At 34.4% G+C, this 17718-nt stretch overlaps 1 protein-coding gene and 1 long non-coding RNA gene across 2 annotated transcripts; one reads left to right on the top strand and one right to left on the bottom strand.

Moving 5' to 3' along the window:
- Window positions 1-115: 115 nt before the first annotated feature.
- Window positions 116-11746, bottom strand: LOC132737243 (cytoplasmic dynein 1 intermediate chain 2-like; the record flags this gene model as incomplete). The annotated part of the gene is given in 5 exon segments (XM_060724502.1): window positions 116-136; window positions 1594-1715; window positions 2122-2215; window positions 6075-6165; window positions 11537-11746. Coding segments are annotated over 5 exon segments (427 nt in total), but the record flags the coding sequence as incomplete, so codon positions are not given.
- Window positions 11747-15309: 3563 nt separating this feature from the next.
- LOC132737242 (uncharacterized) lies at window positions 15310-16841 on the top strand. Its single transcript, XR_009626706.1, has 3 exons — window positions 15310-15556; window positions 16065-16211; window positions 16500-16841. It is a non-coding gene; the product is annotated as an uncharacterized LOC132737242 (long non-coding RNA).
- The last annotated feature ends 877 nt before the right edge of the window (window positions 16842-17718 follow it).

Below are 17718 nucleotides of genomic sequence, written 5' to 3'. Positions count from 1 at the left end.
AAAATATAACAGAAATACAGTTCATTCCATCCCTATATGTATCATACATGATGCAAAATTGATAAGTCTAGAATACAAAATCATGAAATATTGTCATTTATTAGAAGTTACTTACGATGGTGTAACCCTGCATGTCCTAAGGTGTAAGTAATCAAAATTGGGATATGTTCATTCATTGTATAGTTGTACACAAAAATCACACAACATCATTACATTGTGATATGTAGAATTAAAATTGGGACACTGCTATATACATGTTACACAGAAGAAAAAAAAGTTAGAACAAAAAATGTAAATAAACATTTTAAAGGCATTCTTGTAGTAAAAACACCATGCAAATACTGCTGTTTTTGATTATGTCTATTAGTAAATCAATTTTAAATACCTTTAACAAATATCTATCAGTTAACAATTCACTAATAGTGAGTATTTTAATTTCCAACAATTGTTACTAAGAGTGTGACCAGTGAAATTATCTCATAATGATATTGGAAGGTATTAAAACAATATCACACATGCAGTGTAAAACTACTTTATAAACAGATTTTGTTTCAATCCCATTATAAACATATATTGTATCTGATTCTACAAGTACCTATATGAACATTAACTTTATATATATTTATATAAAACTAGTCATGAAACTAATAATAATCTATAGGACTGAAAAATTGGAACAACAAAGTGGAAATAGAAAATAAAAAAGTTTTGAATAGGTTTTGTCAAAAATTCCCAAAGAAACTAACCAATAAAGAAATATTTCTAGAGTTAATAATTCAGTAAGTACCCAATCCCTGTGTTTTGTTATAGAAATACTACATACATGTACATGTATTATACACCATTTGTAAGGCATAGAAGCTTTTGTAATACAAAATGTAAACCCCTACTCCTGCTGGTAAACTAGCACCATATGTAACACCTATATATGTAACTTTGTGTGAACAATATTGTATTAAATTACTGATTAGAGGTGATAGTCAAACACCTATGTAAATACACAATATACATGTATGTTACGATACTATTGACGATTTCATATTATATATACAGCATAATGCAGTCTGAGGGCTAAATTCAAAATGGTAATATTCTAAATAAATAAATATAAGACAAGTTAGCCTTTATCCAGCTATAAAATATAAGTGCTAACCCGTTGTTACCAGCGGAGCCATGCCAGTATGTGCCTCATCAGACTCTATACAGCTGGCTTAACTTGACAAAATAATTAAAAACTTTCATCTTGACATCCCCAAAATTGGTAATAGAATGTCCCAAAAATAGAAGCTGGACAAGTCCATTTAAGTTTGTTTGATTTGGGTTTTACGTCACATCGACACAGAATAGGTCATTTGGCGACGTTCCAGCTTTACTGGTGGAGGAAGACCTCAGGTGCCCCTCCGTGCATTTTTTCAGGCACGAACGGGCACCTGAGTAGAACCACCGACGTTCCTTAAGCTAGCTGGATAGCTTCCTTACATGAAAGAATTTCATTTTAAGACTTTCAGCAGTTAAATGGTAAAGACCATAATGCACCAAGCCCCCAAACTGCACAGAGTGGTAAGATAAAGGTAGTAAATGTACAACACATACCATCTCTCTCTACAGGTTCAAGTCCCACGGTCTGCGTCTCCTTACAGTATGTCACATTTTCTCGTGGTGGAATATTTGTCTCAGATACTTTTGCTACAGCTAACTTTACACTTTTCCCTTTACTATGAATAAAAACATATTACACAGAGTAATGATAGCATGAAGAAAATCTTTGTGTGTAATAATTACACATGCATAATTTTATGTTCCATAATACAACTAAAATAACAGCCCTAATTTTGAACAAATATATTTCGGAGTGAATTTATAAAACAACAATTATTGGAATATTGAGTACAAAATAACATTTTTATAAAAACTTACATTTATCTATAAACACTAACCACTTAAATCATCACAAGCTTTTACAAATAATAAGGAATGGTTGCTTTTACTTCAATGAGCTTCGGAGGAAATAATGAGAACTAACTGATGAAAGACAAAATGACTAAAATCACAAGTTCAGAAAACCTATCTTTGAATTATTTTCGTTTTACAGAAACAAACAAATATAAGAAGATAACATACATTTTAGTTGGTGTTGGGTGTGGCGTAGGTTCTTTACTACCATCTGTTGACTCGGAACCTTTATCTGAAGGTGTTGTGGTCTCAACTACCTCACCTATAATACAGGAGGGAGTTCTATATTATCATGATTTATAATCATAAACTCATACTAAAACAGGACAAATTTCATCACATCATGTGTAATATAAAGCTCTAGACATTGTCAACATAACAGAGACATTTATAACCTTAACAATTTTATCTATATACGTATACCCTACATATAATTATAATACTGCACATATAAATTTTTTGCTTCATTTCTTAATAATAATTATTTAATGTGACATTTTAATTATATATCTATATATAATTATTATAAGTTATAAAGATTTTTTTGACAGGTTATATGGTCCTATATAAATGGTTGTTTGTACATATAACCCAAGGGCTATATTTCAAATAACCATTTATATACGGCCATATAACCTGTCAGAAACATTTATGACTAATTTATAATACAGCAAGCATCATTTTTAGAGGATTAAAGCGAGATTTATGTATAAATCGACAGCAGCCGTATAAATAAAACTATATAAACGTCATGATTATCCAATGGAAAGCAAGGTTACAAACATGAAGTATTATAAACAATTATAACATGTATGAATGTCAGTTTATAAATTGTTAATAATTAAGAGTGTTCACATTGTTATATGGCCATATAATCCTGGTTTGGATTATATAACTTACTACTGCATATAACCTGTCAAAATTCTTTATAACTAATGGAAATATAACCAGTAGTGACACTGCATGCACAAGGTTATGGTTTAAGTAGAGGCAATTTACCAAGTTGACCTTTCAAACTTAAAGTAGTACTTGTAAGTATATATAGAAGTTTGAAATAAGCATTGAAATACCAACTACCAAGTATAGACACCTTAGGCCTATTACTTACTTTCATTAATAATTTCTTTCTTACACTTAAATCTTTTCAAGAAAAAAAATGTATTTCTAGCAAATAATTCACTCTTTATGTTACATTTTGTTAAATGTATACAGTACAGGAGTTGTTATTTATAACTTAACAAAACACAAGGATTCTCATTAAATCATGGTTTCCTATGACATAATATACCAACCTGACATCTACAGACTGTTGTATTGATTATTGAGGTATTATACACAGCTTACAGTGCTACATTAAGTTTGATCAATATCACTCCTAACAATGCTCTATATCATATAATGTAAAGCTATATCCTGTACTATGTCTATTATATCATACTTTAAACAAGATGTTTTATAAAATGCAACTCAATATGCAGAGTATGTTCCATAAATGGAGATTGAAGAAATATTTCATAAAACTTTCTATTTTATGGTAATAAAAGTATAAGTGTATTTGAAGCTACCCAGACTACAGTAGAAAATAGACATCTCTGTTACGACATTATACTTTATAACTTTCTTGACTGACTTCAAGAAAATAAATATAATTTCTATCTGCAATAACAGCATGCATTAAACTGAACATACAGAGCATAGGTGTAGTTTACCTGCAGGTAACTATCATGTTTACATGCAGGTGGTATACCAAGATCCTGTAATAACTATCATGTTTACCTGCTGGTGTATACCAAGATCCTGTAATAACTATCATGTTTACCTGCTGGTATACCAAGATCCTGTAATAACTATCATGTTTATCTGCTGGTGGTATACCAAGATCCTGTAATAAATTTCATGTTTACCTGCTGGTGGTATACCAAGATCCTGTAATAACTTTCATGTTTACCTGCTGGTGGTATACTAAGATCCTGTAATAACTATCATGTTTACCTGCAGGTGGTATACCAAGATCCTGTAATAAATTTCATGTTTACCTGCAGGTGGTATACCAAGATCCTGTAATAACTATCATGTTTACCTGCAGGTGGTATACCAAGATCCTGTAATAACTATCATGTTTACCTGCTGGTGGTATACCAAGATCCTGTAATAACTATCATGTTTACCTGCAGGTGGTATACCAAGATCCTGTAATAACTATCATGTTTACCTGCAGGTGGTATACCAAGATCCTGTAATAACTATCATGTTAACCTGTAGGCGGTATACCAAGAACCTGTAATGACTATCATGTTTACCTGCAGGTGGTATACCAAGATCCTGTTATAACTATCATGTTTACCTGCAGGTGGTATACCAAGATCCTGTAATAACTGTCATGTTTACCTGCTGTATACCAAGAACCTGTAATAACTATCATGTTTATCTGCTGGTGGTATACCATGATCCTGTAATGACTATCATGTTTACCTGCTGTATACCAAGATCCTGTAATAACAATCATGTTTATCTGCTGGTGGTATACCAAGATCCTGTAATAAATTTTATGTTTACCTGCTGGTGGTATACCAAGATCTTGTAATGACTATCATGTTTACCTGCTGTATACCAAGATCCTGTAATAACTATCATGTTTATCTGCTGGTGGTATACCAAGATCCTGTAATAAATTTCATGTTTACCTGCTGGTGGTATACCAAGATCCTGTTATAAACTATCATGTTTATCTGCTGGTGGTATACCAAGATCCTGTAATGACTATCATGTTTACCTGCTGTATACCAAGATCCTGTAATAACTATCATGTTTATCTGCTGGTGGTATACCCATGATCCTGTAATAAATTTCATGTTTACCTGCTGGTGGTATACCAAGATCCTGTTATAACTATCATGTTTACCTGCTGGTGGTATACCAAGATCCTGTAATAACTATCATGTTTACCTGCAGGTGGTATACCAAGATCCTGTAATAACTATCATGTTTACCTGCAGGTGGTATACCAAGATCCTGTAATAACTATCATGTTCACCTGCTGTAGGTATACCAAGATGTAATAACTATCATGTTTACCTGCAGGTGGTATACCAAGATCCTGTTATAACTATCATGTTTACCTGCAGGTGGTATACCAAGATCCTGTAATAACTGTCATGTTTACCTGCTGTATACCAAGATCCTGTAATAACTATCATGTTTATTTGCTGGTGGTATACCATGATCCTGTAATAAATTTCATGTTTACCTGCTGTATACCAAGATCCTGTAATAACTATCATGTTTATCTGCTTGTGGTATACCATGATCCTGTTATAAATTTCATGTTTACCTGCTGGTGGTATACCAAGATCCTGTTATAACTATCATGTTTACCTGCAGGTGGTATACCAAGATCCTGTAATAACTGTCATGTTTACCTGCTGTATACCAAGATCCTGTAATAACTATCATGTTTATCTGCTGGTGGTATACCAAGATCCTGTAATGACTATCATGTTTACCTGCTGTATACCAAGATCCTGTAATAACTATCATGTTTATCTGCTGGTGGTATACCATGATCCTGTAATAAATTTCATGTTTACCTGCTGGTGGTATACCAAGATCCTGTTATAACTATCATGTTTACCTGCAGGTGGTATACCAAGATCCTGTAATAAATTTCATGTTTACCTGCAGGTGGTATACCAAGGTCCTGTAATGACTATCATGTTTACCTGCAGGTGGTATACCAAGGTCCTGTAATGACTATCATGTTTACCTGCAGGTGGTATACCAAGATCCTGTAATAACTATCATGTTAACCTGTAGGCAGTATACCAAGAACCTGTAATGACTATCATGTTTACCTGCAGGTGGTATACCAAGATCCTGTTATAACTATCATGTTTACCTGCAGGTGGTATGCCAAGATCCTGTAATAACTGTCACGTTTACCTGCAGGTGGTATACCAAGGTCCTGTAAAAACTGTCAGGTTTACCTGCTGGTGGTATACCAAGTTCCTGAAATAACTACCAGTATCATGTTTACCTGCAGGTGGTATACCAAGATCCTGTAATAACTGTCATGTTTACCTGCAGGTGGTATACCAAGATCCTGTAATAACTGTCAAGTTTACCTGCTGGGGGTATACCAAGGTCCTGTAATAACTTGTCAGCTTCATCACGAGCACTCTGTGACATTGGTGGCTTAGGAGTATCATCTGTTTGCTACAATATAAACAAAGTATATAAGTACAATACATACATCAAGAGCTGCAAATAGACCCTTATGTTCATGATTCTGGTTGCCAAAGATGAGGCTATTTTAAGCCTAGGCTTTGGCTGGCCCAGCTCTAGACTAAATGCGTATATTTAAAAAATGAACAATGTTATAACCAACTTCCTCGTTCATAAGCTTTGCCTAATTTCATATAAGGATTTGCCTACTGCTCGAGTATTTTGTCCATGTAAACAAATGCAATTTCAACCAATGCACATAAATAATTTATTTTTTCACAGATATTATCCATCGTCAAACCACTCTTATTGACAACTCTGAGTGTCCGTCCTGTAATGAAGAGATCAAGGTTTCAAATCCTGGTCAGTGATGATTTTTCAGGTTAACAATAATACTTAATAAGAGAAAGTCATTCGGGGCCCAAGCTTTGGCTATAGACTACATGTGTATATTTAAAAGAAAATCAAATAAAAAACAATTAAAAATTATATAGAATTCTATACCTATCAATGAAATTTTCAGTGTCAATTCTAGTCGGGCGCCGCTGTTTATACAATGTTACTCAATGATAATAGGCAGGGTATTCCAATAACGGAACAAAGCTCAACTTTATAATAATCATCAAGTGTTCCGAGTGAAAGAAGCGGTGCATGAAGTACGGTATGACACCTTTAAAACGGAAAAAATGAAAGGAATTTTTTTAACGACTTCCCCGTTCATAGGCTTTGGCTTATTTCAAATAAGGGCCAAGTGCAAACAAATTATTTATTATTATTTTATTTTAGCAACAACATAGATCACAGTTACATAATAAGATATATATATATATATAAATAAATATATATAAAATAACAGTTTATCCAAATTAAAATATGATTTCATATTTATAATAAACTAGAACTATCACTAAATGTGATTAATACCCCCACAAGACTGCTTCGGAAATGAGGATGTTACTAGTAACAGAATACCTTGTAAAAGAATTGAAATATAGAGTTATGGTTGTGGGCAATTAAAGATAGTTGTGGTTCTTGTATGTTGCATTTCCTTTCAATGTGGTGGTCATTGATGAAGTTTTATTGAATTACCCTGTAATAAGTCCAGAAAGACAAGGAAAAGGAACAAAGGGCCATTACTCTATAAATACTGAAGATGGAGTTATAGTTCTTGTGCACTGCTCCTCTAATTTTGCTTGACCATTGTATGAAATTGTTTTGAATTCCAACCAGTACCTTTTAAGTTATGCTCCGGACAAGAAAAAGTATCAAAGGCAGTAACTCTGTATTTTGTCAAAATGGAGTTATGGCTCTTGTGCACTGCACTTCCTTTTAATGTCCTTGACAACTGTATGAAGTTGTATTGAATTCCAAACAGTAGTTTTCAAGTTATGCTCTGGACAAGGAAAAGTAACAAAGGGCAATAACCTTGAATTAGTCATGATGGAGTTATGGTTCTTGTGCACTGCACTTCCTCTCGATGTGCTTGACCATTGTATGAAGTTATATTGATTTCCAACAATTAGTCTTCAAGTTATGCTCCGGACAAAAAAAGCAATGGAAAAGTAACAAAGGGTAATAACTCTGTAATTAGTCAAGATGGAGTTATGGTTCTTGTGCACTGCACTTCCCATTATTGTGCTTGACCATTGTATGAAGTTGTTTTGAATTCCAACCAGTAGTTTTCATGTCATGCTCTAGACAAGGAAAAGTAACAAAGGGCCATTAACTCTGTAATAAGTCAAGATGGAGTTATGGTTCTTGAGCACTGCACTTCCTCTCAATGTGCTTGACCATTGTATGAAGTTATAATGAATTCCAACAATTAGTCTTCAAGTTATGGTCCGGACAAAAAAATGCAATGGAAAAGTAACAAAGGGCAATTACTCTGTAATTACTTTAGATAGAGTTATGGTTCTTGTGCACTGCATTTCCCCTTCTTGCGTTTGACAATTGTATGAAGTTGTTTGTAATTCTAACCAGTAGTTTTCAAGTTATGCCCCATACAAGGAAAAGTAACAAAGGGCCATAACTCTGTAATTAGTCAAGATAGAGTTATGGTTTTTGTGCACTGCACTTCCTCTCAATGTGCTTGACTATTGTATAAAGTTATAATTAATTCCAACCATAAGTCTTCAAGTTATGGTTCGGACAAAAGAAAGCAATTGAAAAGTAACAAAGGGCAATAACTCTGTAATTACTTTAGATAGAGTTATGGTTCTTGTGCACTGCACTTCCCCTTATTGTGTTTGACAATTGTGTGAAGTTGTTTTGAATTCCAACCAGTAGTTTTCAAGTTATGCCCCGGACAAGGAAAAGTAACAAAGGGCAATAACTCTGTAATTAGTCAAGATAGAGTTATGGTTCTTGTGCACTGCACTTCCTCTCAATGTGCTTGACCATTGTATGAAGTTATATTGAATTCCAAGCATTAGTCTTCAAGTTATGCTCCGGACAAGGAAAATGCAACGGACGTCTGGACCGACCGACCGACCGACCGACCGACCAACCAACCGACCAACCGACCACCGGGTGACTCCTATATACCCCCCCAAACTTCGTTTTTGGGGGTATAATAAAACAAATTTAGTTAATGACTGAGATCAGATGAGGCATTGGATAAATGTCTATCTATCTATCTCTGAGTACTGCCAACCCCTCTCGCGAGTGTTATAGGCAGGAAATTGTGCGCGTCGGTGTGTTAGTAAAAGGTGTGAGAGAAAGTAAAAACCTGAAAATGAACATGATCAGGACAGTGAGAGACTTTGAAAGCTTCTAGTCATTGTAAAAATGTTTTTATTAGTAAGGGTGAAAGAAAGATTTAAAAGTAAAAACACAACAAGTCAACTAATACTGTATCTTAACCACTGCCTGTTTGTATTGATCTAGATCAGGCAGGGTGACAATGTTCCCTAGGAGCTGGTTCCAAAGTGTGATACAGTGGGGGAAGAAGGAGAACTTATGGTAGTCTGATGTAACCTGTATTTTCCTAAGAGAGAGGGGATGCATATGTCTAGTAAGCCTAGTTGGAGTTTTAATGTAGGTGGGAAGGCTAATGGCTACTAAATTATGGTAGATTTTAAACAAGATTGCATTTGAGAAAAATGCTATGCCACCGCATTAATACAACACTACGTAGGAACAGATTTTTTTTGTTTCTATTTTCAATTTTAGATTGTCATAATGCATAGATCCCTGACCTATCTAATTCTTATTATCAGATTAGTGGTTAAATCTATTGTTAATCCAATAAAAGATCAGAGTAGGAATATAACAATGCACTTGAGTCTAGTGAATTTGGTTGTGAAGGTCATATTTCACACAGCCTAAATTTCATGACTACATCAAACGACAACACAGTTAGACACTTTGTCAAAATCTAGGTCAGCTGATATCACTACACAATGTTTCATGCAAAATATCTAACCTCTAGCATTTGTCAATTGCTAGAAATTTTTTTTTTAAAGTTTTTACTATAAGTTTTTACTATATACATATAAGGAAAACCAATGACCCCGGGGCGGGGCCGATTTTGACCCCAGGGCTATAATTTGAAAAATCTGGGTAGAGGTCTACCATACAATGCCTTATGCAAAATATCTAAGCTCTAGGCCTTTTGGGTCTTTACAAGAAGGTATTTTAAGTTTTTACTATATGTACATATAATGAAAATCAATGACCCCCGGGCCGGGCCGATTTTGACCCCAGGGCTATCATTTGAACAATCTTAGTAAGGGTCTACCATACACTGCCTTATGCAAAATATCTAAGCTCTAGGCCTTTTGGGTCTTTACAAGAAGGTATTTTAAGTTTTTACTATATGTACATATAGTGAAAATCAATGACCCCCGGGGCGGGGCCGATTTTGACCCCAGGGCTATCATTTGAACAATCTTGGTAAGGGTCTACCAGACAATGCCTTATGCAAAATATCTAAGCTCTAGGCCTATGTACATATAGTTAAAATCAATGACCCCGGGGCGGGGCCGATTTTGACCCCAGGGCTATAATTTGAACAATATTGGTAGAGGTCTACCAGACAATGCTTTATGCAAAATATCTAAGCTCTAGGCCTTTTGGGTCTTTACAAGAAGATTTTTTAAATTTATTCTTATAATCCCTTTTGGTTGCCATGGCAACCAGATTTCTGCATGGAATGAAATTCTTTGAACAACTTTGGAAGCCCTTCACCCAAGGATCAATCCTGCCAAGTTTGGTTGAAATTGGACTAGTGGTTTTTCACAAGAAGATTTTTGAAGTTCACTATATATAACCTATATAACACACACACACACACAAACAAACACACACACAGGTGAATCGCTATATGCCACCGCATCGCAGATGCTGCGGTGGCATAAAAACATAATAAGTCTAAAGTCTAGTATGCGATGCTCGAGAGAACGCCAGCCAAGATCTTTCTGCATGGCTGTAACTGATGACAAAGGGGAGTAATCCTGTTTTACCCAGCGTATCGCTCGTCTTTGGACCATCTCTATTTTTTGGATGTTTATTGTGTGTAGGGGCTCCAAACAGTTGATGCGTATTCTAACTGTGGTCTTACTAGGGATTTATAAGCTAGTTGTTTTACTTTTTCATTTTTTGTATTGATATTTCGTTTTATGAATCCTAGGGTTTTGTTTGCATTTGTAATGCATGTAATTCTTGAGATATGTGTGTTATAGTTTAGGTCTGTGGACAAGTCAAGGCCAAGGTATTTTGAGCTAGGAACTGATGTTAAAGCTTGGCCATGAAGGAAGTACTTGTTGTTGATGACTTTTTTGTTTTTAGTGATGTGAAGGACTTGACATTTTGAGGGGTTGAATTCCATGTCCCACTCCCTTTCCCAGATTTGCATCTTATTAAGATCCTCCTGAAGGGATTGTGAGTCTGAGGACGAGTTTATAGTAATGTAAACCACAGTGTCATCAGCAAAGAGGCGAATTTGAGACTTGGAGACAGAAGATGGAAGTTCATTAATGTAGATCAAAAGGCAGAGTGGGCCGAGGACTGAGCCTTGGGGGACACCAGAGTTTACAGGGAGTTTACAGTGTGTCCTGGCTAGTCGTACGTGAGTCTGTCCTGGCTAGTCGTACGTGACTCACGTACGGCTAGAACTTTTGGCTAGCAGTACGGGCCCGTACAGCTAGCCACTTCCTAATTTTAATTCTGTGTGGAAATTACAGAAATTTACAGTAGTAAGTGCAACTCGCCAAAATACACGAACGCCTGTACCATTACTGCATTCTATAAAAGTTAGATGTATTTCATTCAAATGTTTTACAAGCTGAAGTAAAAATAAAAGAGCTCAGAATAAATGAGATAATTTTAAGGAGTGCGTTGAGATCTTGTACAAATTTGTTACCTCTTTCATTTTCTTTATTCGTTCCTTTTCCTGCCTTTCCTTGCGCATCATCTCCAGCTTAGCCTTCTTTCTCTCCAACTCTGCCTTTCGGTCCGACATTTTCTGTTTCCTTGCAACAGCCCTTCCGAAAAAAAAAATCTATTTTATGCAGAAAATTATTTATGTTGATGAGTAACCGGAAAAGGTGTCGCGTGAGAATTCTACGCTGGTGAAAATTACTCAGCGGCGGTTACTCACCGTGCTTATACAAGTTCTTAGTAATTTGATTGTGTTAATTGATTGGACTGGAGTTAATGAATAAATACTTCTTCATTTAGCTATAGTTTGCTTTATGTTGCCTATAGACCCTTTCATTTAAGCGATAACAGTCAGTGAAGAGTTACTTCCCTTACCGGATGTGACGTTAATGGGGGATAAAACTATGCATGAGTAAATACTCATTACTGATCGTTCAATTATGATTATAACATGTAAAAATTTACGCATGCATACATAAATTCAATATCAAGACAATAGAAAAAAATACAAAAGCAAAGATTGAGATTAAATCTCGCTACCACGGATTTATAAATCCGTGTCGCTACGGAGTGAAACAGCGAAATTTCAAAGTGAATATATTTATTAGATCTAGATTTTCTCAAATGCCAGGATAAAAAGCTAGTAACTAAATAAAATTTTAATATTTCATAAACACCCATACACACTGAAATTGTCTAATATGAAATTAGGCAAAGCCTATGAACGGAGAAGTTGGTAAAAAATCCTTTCATTTTTCCGTTTTAAAGGTGTCATTCGGTATTATATGCTCCGCTTCCGTTTTCACTCGGAATACTCGACGATATTATTTATCCGAAAAGTTGCGATTGTCCACTATCGGAATATCTCGCCTATTATCATTGAATTACATTGAAAATGGTGCCGCCCGACTAGAACTGACACTGAAAATTTCATTGATAGGTTTAGAATTCTATATATTTTCTATTGTTTTTTATTTGATTTTCTTTTAAATATACACGTGTAGTCTATAGCCGGGCAAGCCAAAGCCCGGACCCGCTTCGCGGGTCGGGTCTTTGACTTCCCCGTATTATAAATTTAAATGGCCATTTTCTAGTTTTCTTTGTTATTTTCTGTCATTTAGAAAATTCCGGCGTATTTGTGACAAACCTGAAAATAAGATTAATGATTGTTTTTTTTCAAGCTTTAATAGAACAATAACAGAATGCATTATGTCAATACTTACTGATTCTTTTTCATTATGCCGTATAAAAAATATTTCAAAGAACCAGTGAAGGATATAATTTTATAAATATTCCGGAAAGAACGAAAATCATGAGGCATTGTCTTTAATAATTTTAGATTCGCAACAGCCGATAATAAGATAATTTTGATATTAAAAATCTATCCTTTAAATATCTTTTCCCAGTAACTTATGTCATAGATAAATAGATGTGGAAATATGAGCGCCACTGGGCCGTAACATATATTGATTAACAGGGTACATATGTTGTATATACATGCGGCACTTGGCTGTGATATCATAAATCACCAGGGTTCATTTTTTAGAGTTATAACATTACATCAGATTACGTCACTTTTGTTAGTTGTCAAAATATTTATGGTCCGAATTTTGTTATGGATCATCGCAGGTACGTATATTAACAGGTACGTATATTAACTAAATTCGGACCATAAATTACGAAAAAATCTTATATTTGTTCGAAGAGGGCATCATTATTTTTACTGAAGTTTTGACATAATCGGGAGACAAAAAAAACAAACTCTGTGTTTAACTCGTCGTTATTTTCTTCATACTAAACGCACGGATTTATAAAATATATATTTGAAAAATTCTATCTTTCAGCTTTCTAGAATATGTTACTTTTAAAAAATTGAACAGAAAATAACATGTTGACGGTAATTTAAATAACCAAGGTCAAATATCACACCGCTTAATGATATGTAATCGTCGATAAAAATCAATAACGATCGGCAGTCTGGATGGATTATCTGCCACGACAGCATAATTTACCGTTATTGATTTACTGTATAGAGTTGCGGATACCGTTAATATACGTTAATATACGTACCTGATCATCGTAAGGACTTTTTGGTTATGCCTTACTGATTTGATACTCGATCCAGAGTCCTACCAACTGGCACAGTTAAAAATACGTAAACTTATTATTCAGTTAAACACGAATTTCTGTGAAAGTGATTCACAACTTGTTTTTGTTGTTTTTTGTGTGTGATTTTTTAAATATTCGATAAGCAGATTATGAATTAAAATGTATCAAGTTGAAAATATTACTTTACCAGCTTAAATATATTGGTGTGATGTACGATTTTTTGAGAGTGCATTTTTTGCTTTTTATGCCTTTACATTTTTTTTTTTAAATTACATAGATTTAAATTGTTTTCTTTTCTTTGTCTTAGTAATGCTTAAATCAAAATGATTTTTAATAAACCAGTATCTTGCAATTTATTATTACGCAGCCGTTTTTCGAAACAACAGAATCCTTACATTTTTGAAACTCAAAATATCTTTTGAGTATTGTATATTAGAAGAGACATAGATACATTATCTATATCTCTGGTATTAGCAAGTTAGTACGATTTAACTGCATGGTAAAATTTTCATTATTAAGAATCTAACGAAAATGGTAATCATGATCAGTTACCCAGGAATATGGTCTACTATTAAAACAAATCGTTTACCATATTATATAGTAAACATATTTATTCATTTCACCATCCCTTTTATGTAATATCTTATTCAATTAAACAAAATTTTGGCAATTTTAATTTGCCAATCTTAAAAGAGAAATGATTAAGATCTTTATAGCCCTCTATTATTGTACGTAATTGTATCGGCATTGTCCACCGTATCCCCCAATGACGTCATCCAAGGGCGACAACTTGAATACGGTCTTAAATGAAAGGGTCTATACAAAAGTCAATTTGTTGGTTAAACCTGGGACCAATTTCAATATACAGATACATATAATTATATGAGCCGTGTCACGACAAAACCAACATCCGCGCGGTCTGATCAGGATCCATGATGTTCGCGTTTAAACCTTTTAACAAGTAGAGAAACTGATAGCGAACAGCATGGATCCTGATCAGACTGCGCGGATGCGCAGGCTGGTCTGGATCCATGCTGGTCGCAAACCCATTATGTTGGTTTTTTTCCTGACATATAAGAATATGGTATTTCGTTATACAGATGCATATAAGCAGCACACTAACCCTGTAAACATGCAGTGGTTGGGCCAACCACGGAAAATCGTCAAAGGAAAATCGTGGTTGGGCCATGGTTGGCCCAACACTAATTAACATGTACTATAAATGCAGTTGTTGGCCCAACGTCGAACCAACCATAAGTTAACACCAGCGACATTTCTGCATTGGCCCAATAACGATAAATATGTACTTTAAAACAGATGTTGGGCCAACGTTTGACCAACGATACATTTTCGTCAAATATATATTACTGCATCTGACCAAAAATTTATTTTTTTAAACACATATATGCATGTAGATATTTTACTGTATATAAACAGTACACTACAATGAGTATATAAAGACTAAAGTTTATAAAGTTTTTTTTGAAGCCATGTTTCAATATTGTCACATTCAAGAAATACTCATATAAATTAAATCAGAAATGTACGTAAGAAATAATTACTTTGTGAGTCTAGAAATGACCAAAGCCCAGGCTATGCAGTAGTAGGGGATGTATCTATATAGATCTATAGAAATCTTGAAGATCTGATGTATAATCTAAAGCAATTATACATGTTCTGAAATAGATTAACCATCCTAAATGTTTACAATAAACCTCCGGAATCTTCCACTCTAAACTCTAATTAACCTCTGGTTATGTAATCAATGAATGGAAATAGGATCATTTTGGCACTACCCATCCGTTCCATCCCTTGATTTCGAGCTGCGTGGACGTGTTTACAGATATATTTAAATAAATTTGAATTAGACTGCAATTTCTCAACACTGAAAAATGTAAGTAGATCTAGAGTTTTTTTTACTTTAATCTTTAAAATAAACCCTTCTAATATATTAATGTATTTAAACCTACACGGAATAAGTGTTTTAAAACCTGTTATACTATCCACGTGACCAGGTCTTGTGATTAATACAAAATGGCGGATTGGTAGTGGAAAATACTTTGATGTTTTCAGAAATGAATTTGATTTTTGTAATGAAATTAAAACCATTTAATTATATCAGTGTTAATCAGCTTAAAATATGATATGTGCATAATTTTACATCTAAATTTATTGTGATAACTGCAAAAAATCTTTGATAAGTTGCAAGTTAGTACAAACTGACAAACTACAATTAGCACTGTTAAGCTCATACAATCTGCTCTGAGTAATAAATAGGTAATTTATATTAATATGTTTGGTAGTGGTATACGAAACTTTGTGTAAATTAAATTTAAAGTGTAACTTCGCATAAAACACAAATTACTTTACCCGACTGCAAAATTGTTTTTATTTCATTTCAGACAGCAAATTTATGTCTAATTGGAGGAGATAGTGTGGAGAGCAATGTTCGCCGTGTTATGTCTCACACTTTGTCTCAGGAAGTTGCCCTAGAATACAACTGGGTTGGAAAAGGCTCGAAAAACTTAGACTTAAAACAGTCATATTAGGTTTGTATTTTTACTTTTTCAAAGTTGATTTCACCGTTGGTGTAAGATATGCCTCTTGTGTTGTAAATGATCATCATTTTGACAGAATTATTCCTCTTTTTAACTTGAAAATTTTAGGTTAAAATGTTTAATTATTTCAAATATCTCTATAACTATTAAATCTATTGACTTGTAATTTAAAATATTTCCTTACTATCAAAGTCTTATCCGTTTTATTTGCCTTTAAACTAGTAAATTCTAATTAGTAGTGTATGTTTAAATAAAATCAGTAAACTGTATAAATTTCAGATGCTGTAAGAGGAAGTAGACAGGGGTCTACTCATAATGAAATCGAGAAGACAATGAAGGAGTGGCTAAGATATGCCAAGGATAGGGGAGGCGGGCGGAGGAAGAGACTGGCTAAAAAGTTGCAACAACAAAGAGAAGAAAATGAAAATGATATGTGAACAACATTTAGAAATAAATTGTAGTAATTAGAATATTTTATGTTCTTTTATTTTACGGTCTCTCTGAATTCTAGGAGACATGCTGTTTTTGGTCTTGTCATCTGAGGGCCAGCGTTAGTAGTAAGAAACAAGTAATTGGGCCAATGGAGGGCCAACAATAAGAGTAGGAAACAAAGTGATAGGCCAACTGAGAGCCAACTTAGATAGTAGAAAATAAGGCATTGGGCCAACGAAGGGCCAATGTTTATTATAGGAAACCAGTCAGTGGGCCAACGTGGGGCCAACAATAAGAAGGGAAATCAGTTGTTGGGCCAACAGAGGGCCAACGATAGGAAGGAAAACCAGTCATTGGGCCAATGGAGGGCCAACGATAAGAGTAGGAAAGCAGTCGTTGGGCCAACCATATACCAACCGTTGGCCCAACGTTGCCCCAATTAGCAAATTGACATTGGGCCAACGTTGGCATTATGTGTTGGGCCAACAAAGCAAATGTAATTGGCCCAACGTTGGGCCAACTACTGTCTGCTATCTGGGAACCTACCAGTACTGTATATGTAAAGAAAACAGAGAGTTCTTTATTGCTGAATGTTCTATATTGACACCTTTTAGATAAATTCAATAAGAAACTCTTAAACGTCGTTACACAAATGACAATTAATGACATAGAACACTTAAACAGCAGCCACGGATTTATTGTAATATAAATCCGTGCAGCAGCATAAAAAAGTAAATTAGAACAAACCCCATTTTAAAATGTGTTCTCAAGGGAGCAAATAAAAAATGCATTAAAATCAGAAGCTACAAATTAATTATCTCCCTTATATCTATCCGGAGGGATCAAATGTGCATATATACTAATAGTAAAAAAAACAACAACAAAATTTATCTAAGATATCTGTTGAAGAATAGATATAAGCTCAAAAAGTGTATGAATTTCGAAAACCTTACGCGCTAGAAGAAGTCAAGCCGCGCAAAATCATTAAACATTTTCTTCCTAATTTCTTTAGGTTCTGTGACGCAAGGAAACAGAGGTAATACATCATGTAGCATATATATTATAT

The sequence above is a fragment of the Ruditapes philippinarum genome, unplaced genomic scaffold (assembly GCF_026571515.1).
Source record: "Ruditapes philippinarum isolate M1 unplaced genomic scaffold, ASM2657151v2 ctg7377_1_1_1_1, whole genome shotgun sequence".
Lineage (NCBI taxonomy): Eukaryota > Metazoa > Mollusca > Bivalvia > Venerida > Veneridae > Ruditapes > Ruditapes philippinarum.
Note: the sequence above shows the minus strand (reverse complement) of the source record. Positions and strands in the feature narration are given on the sequence as shown.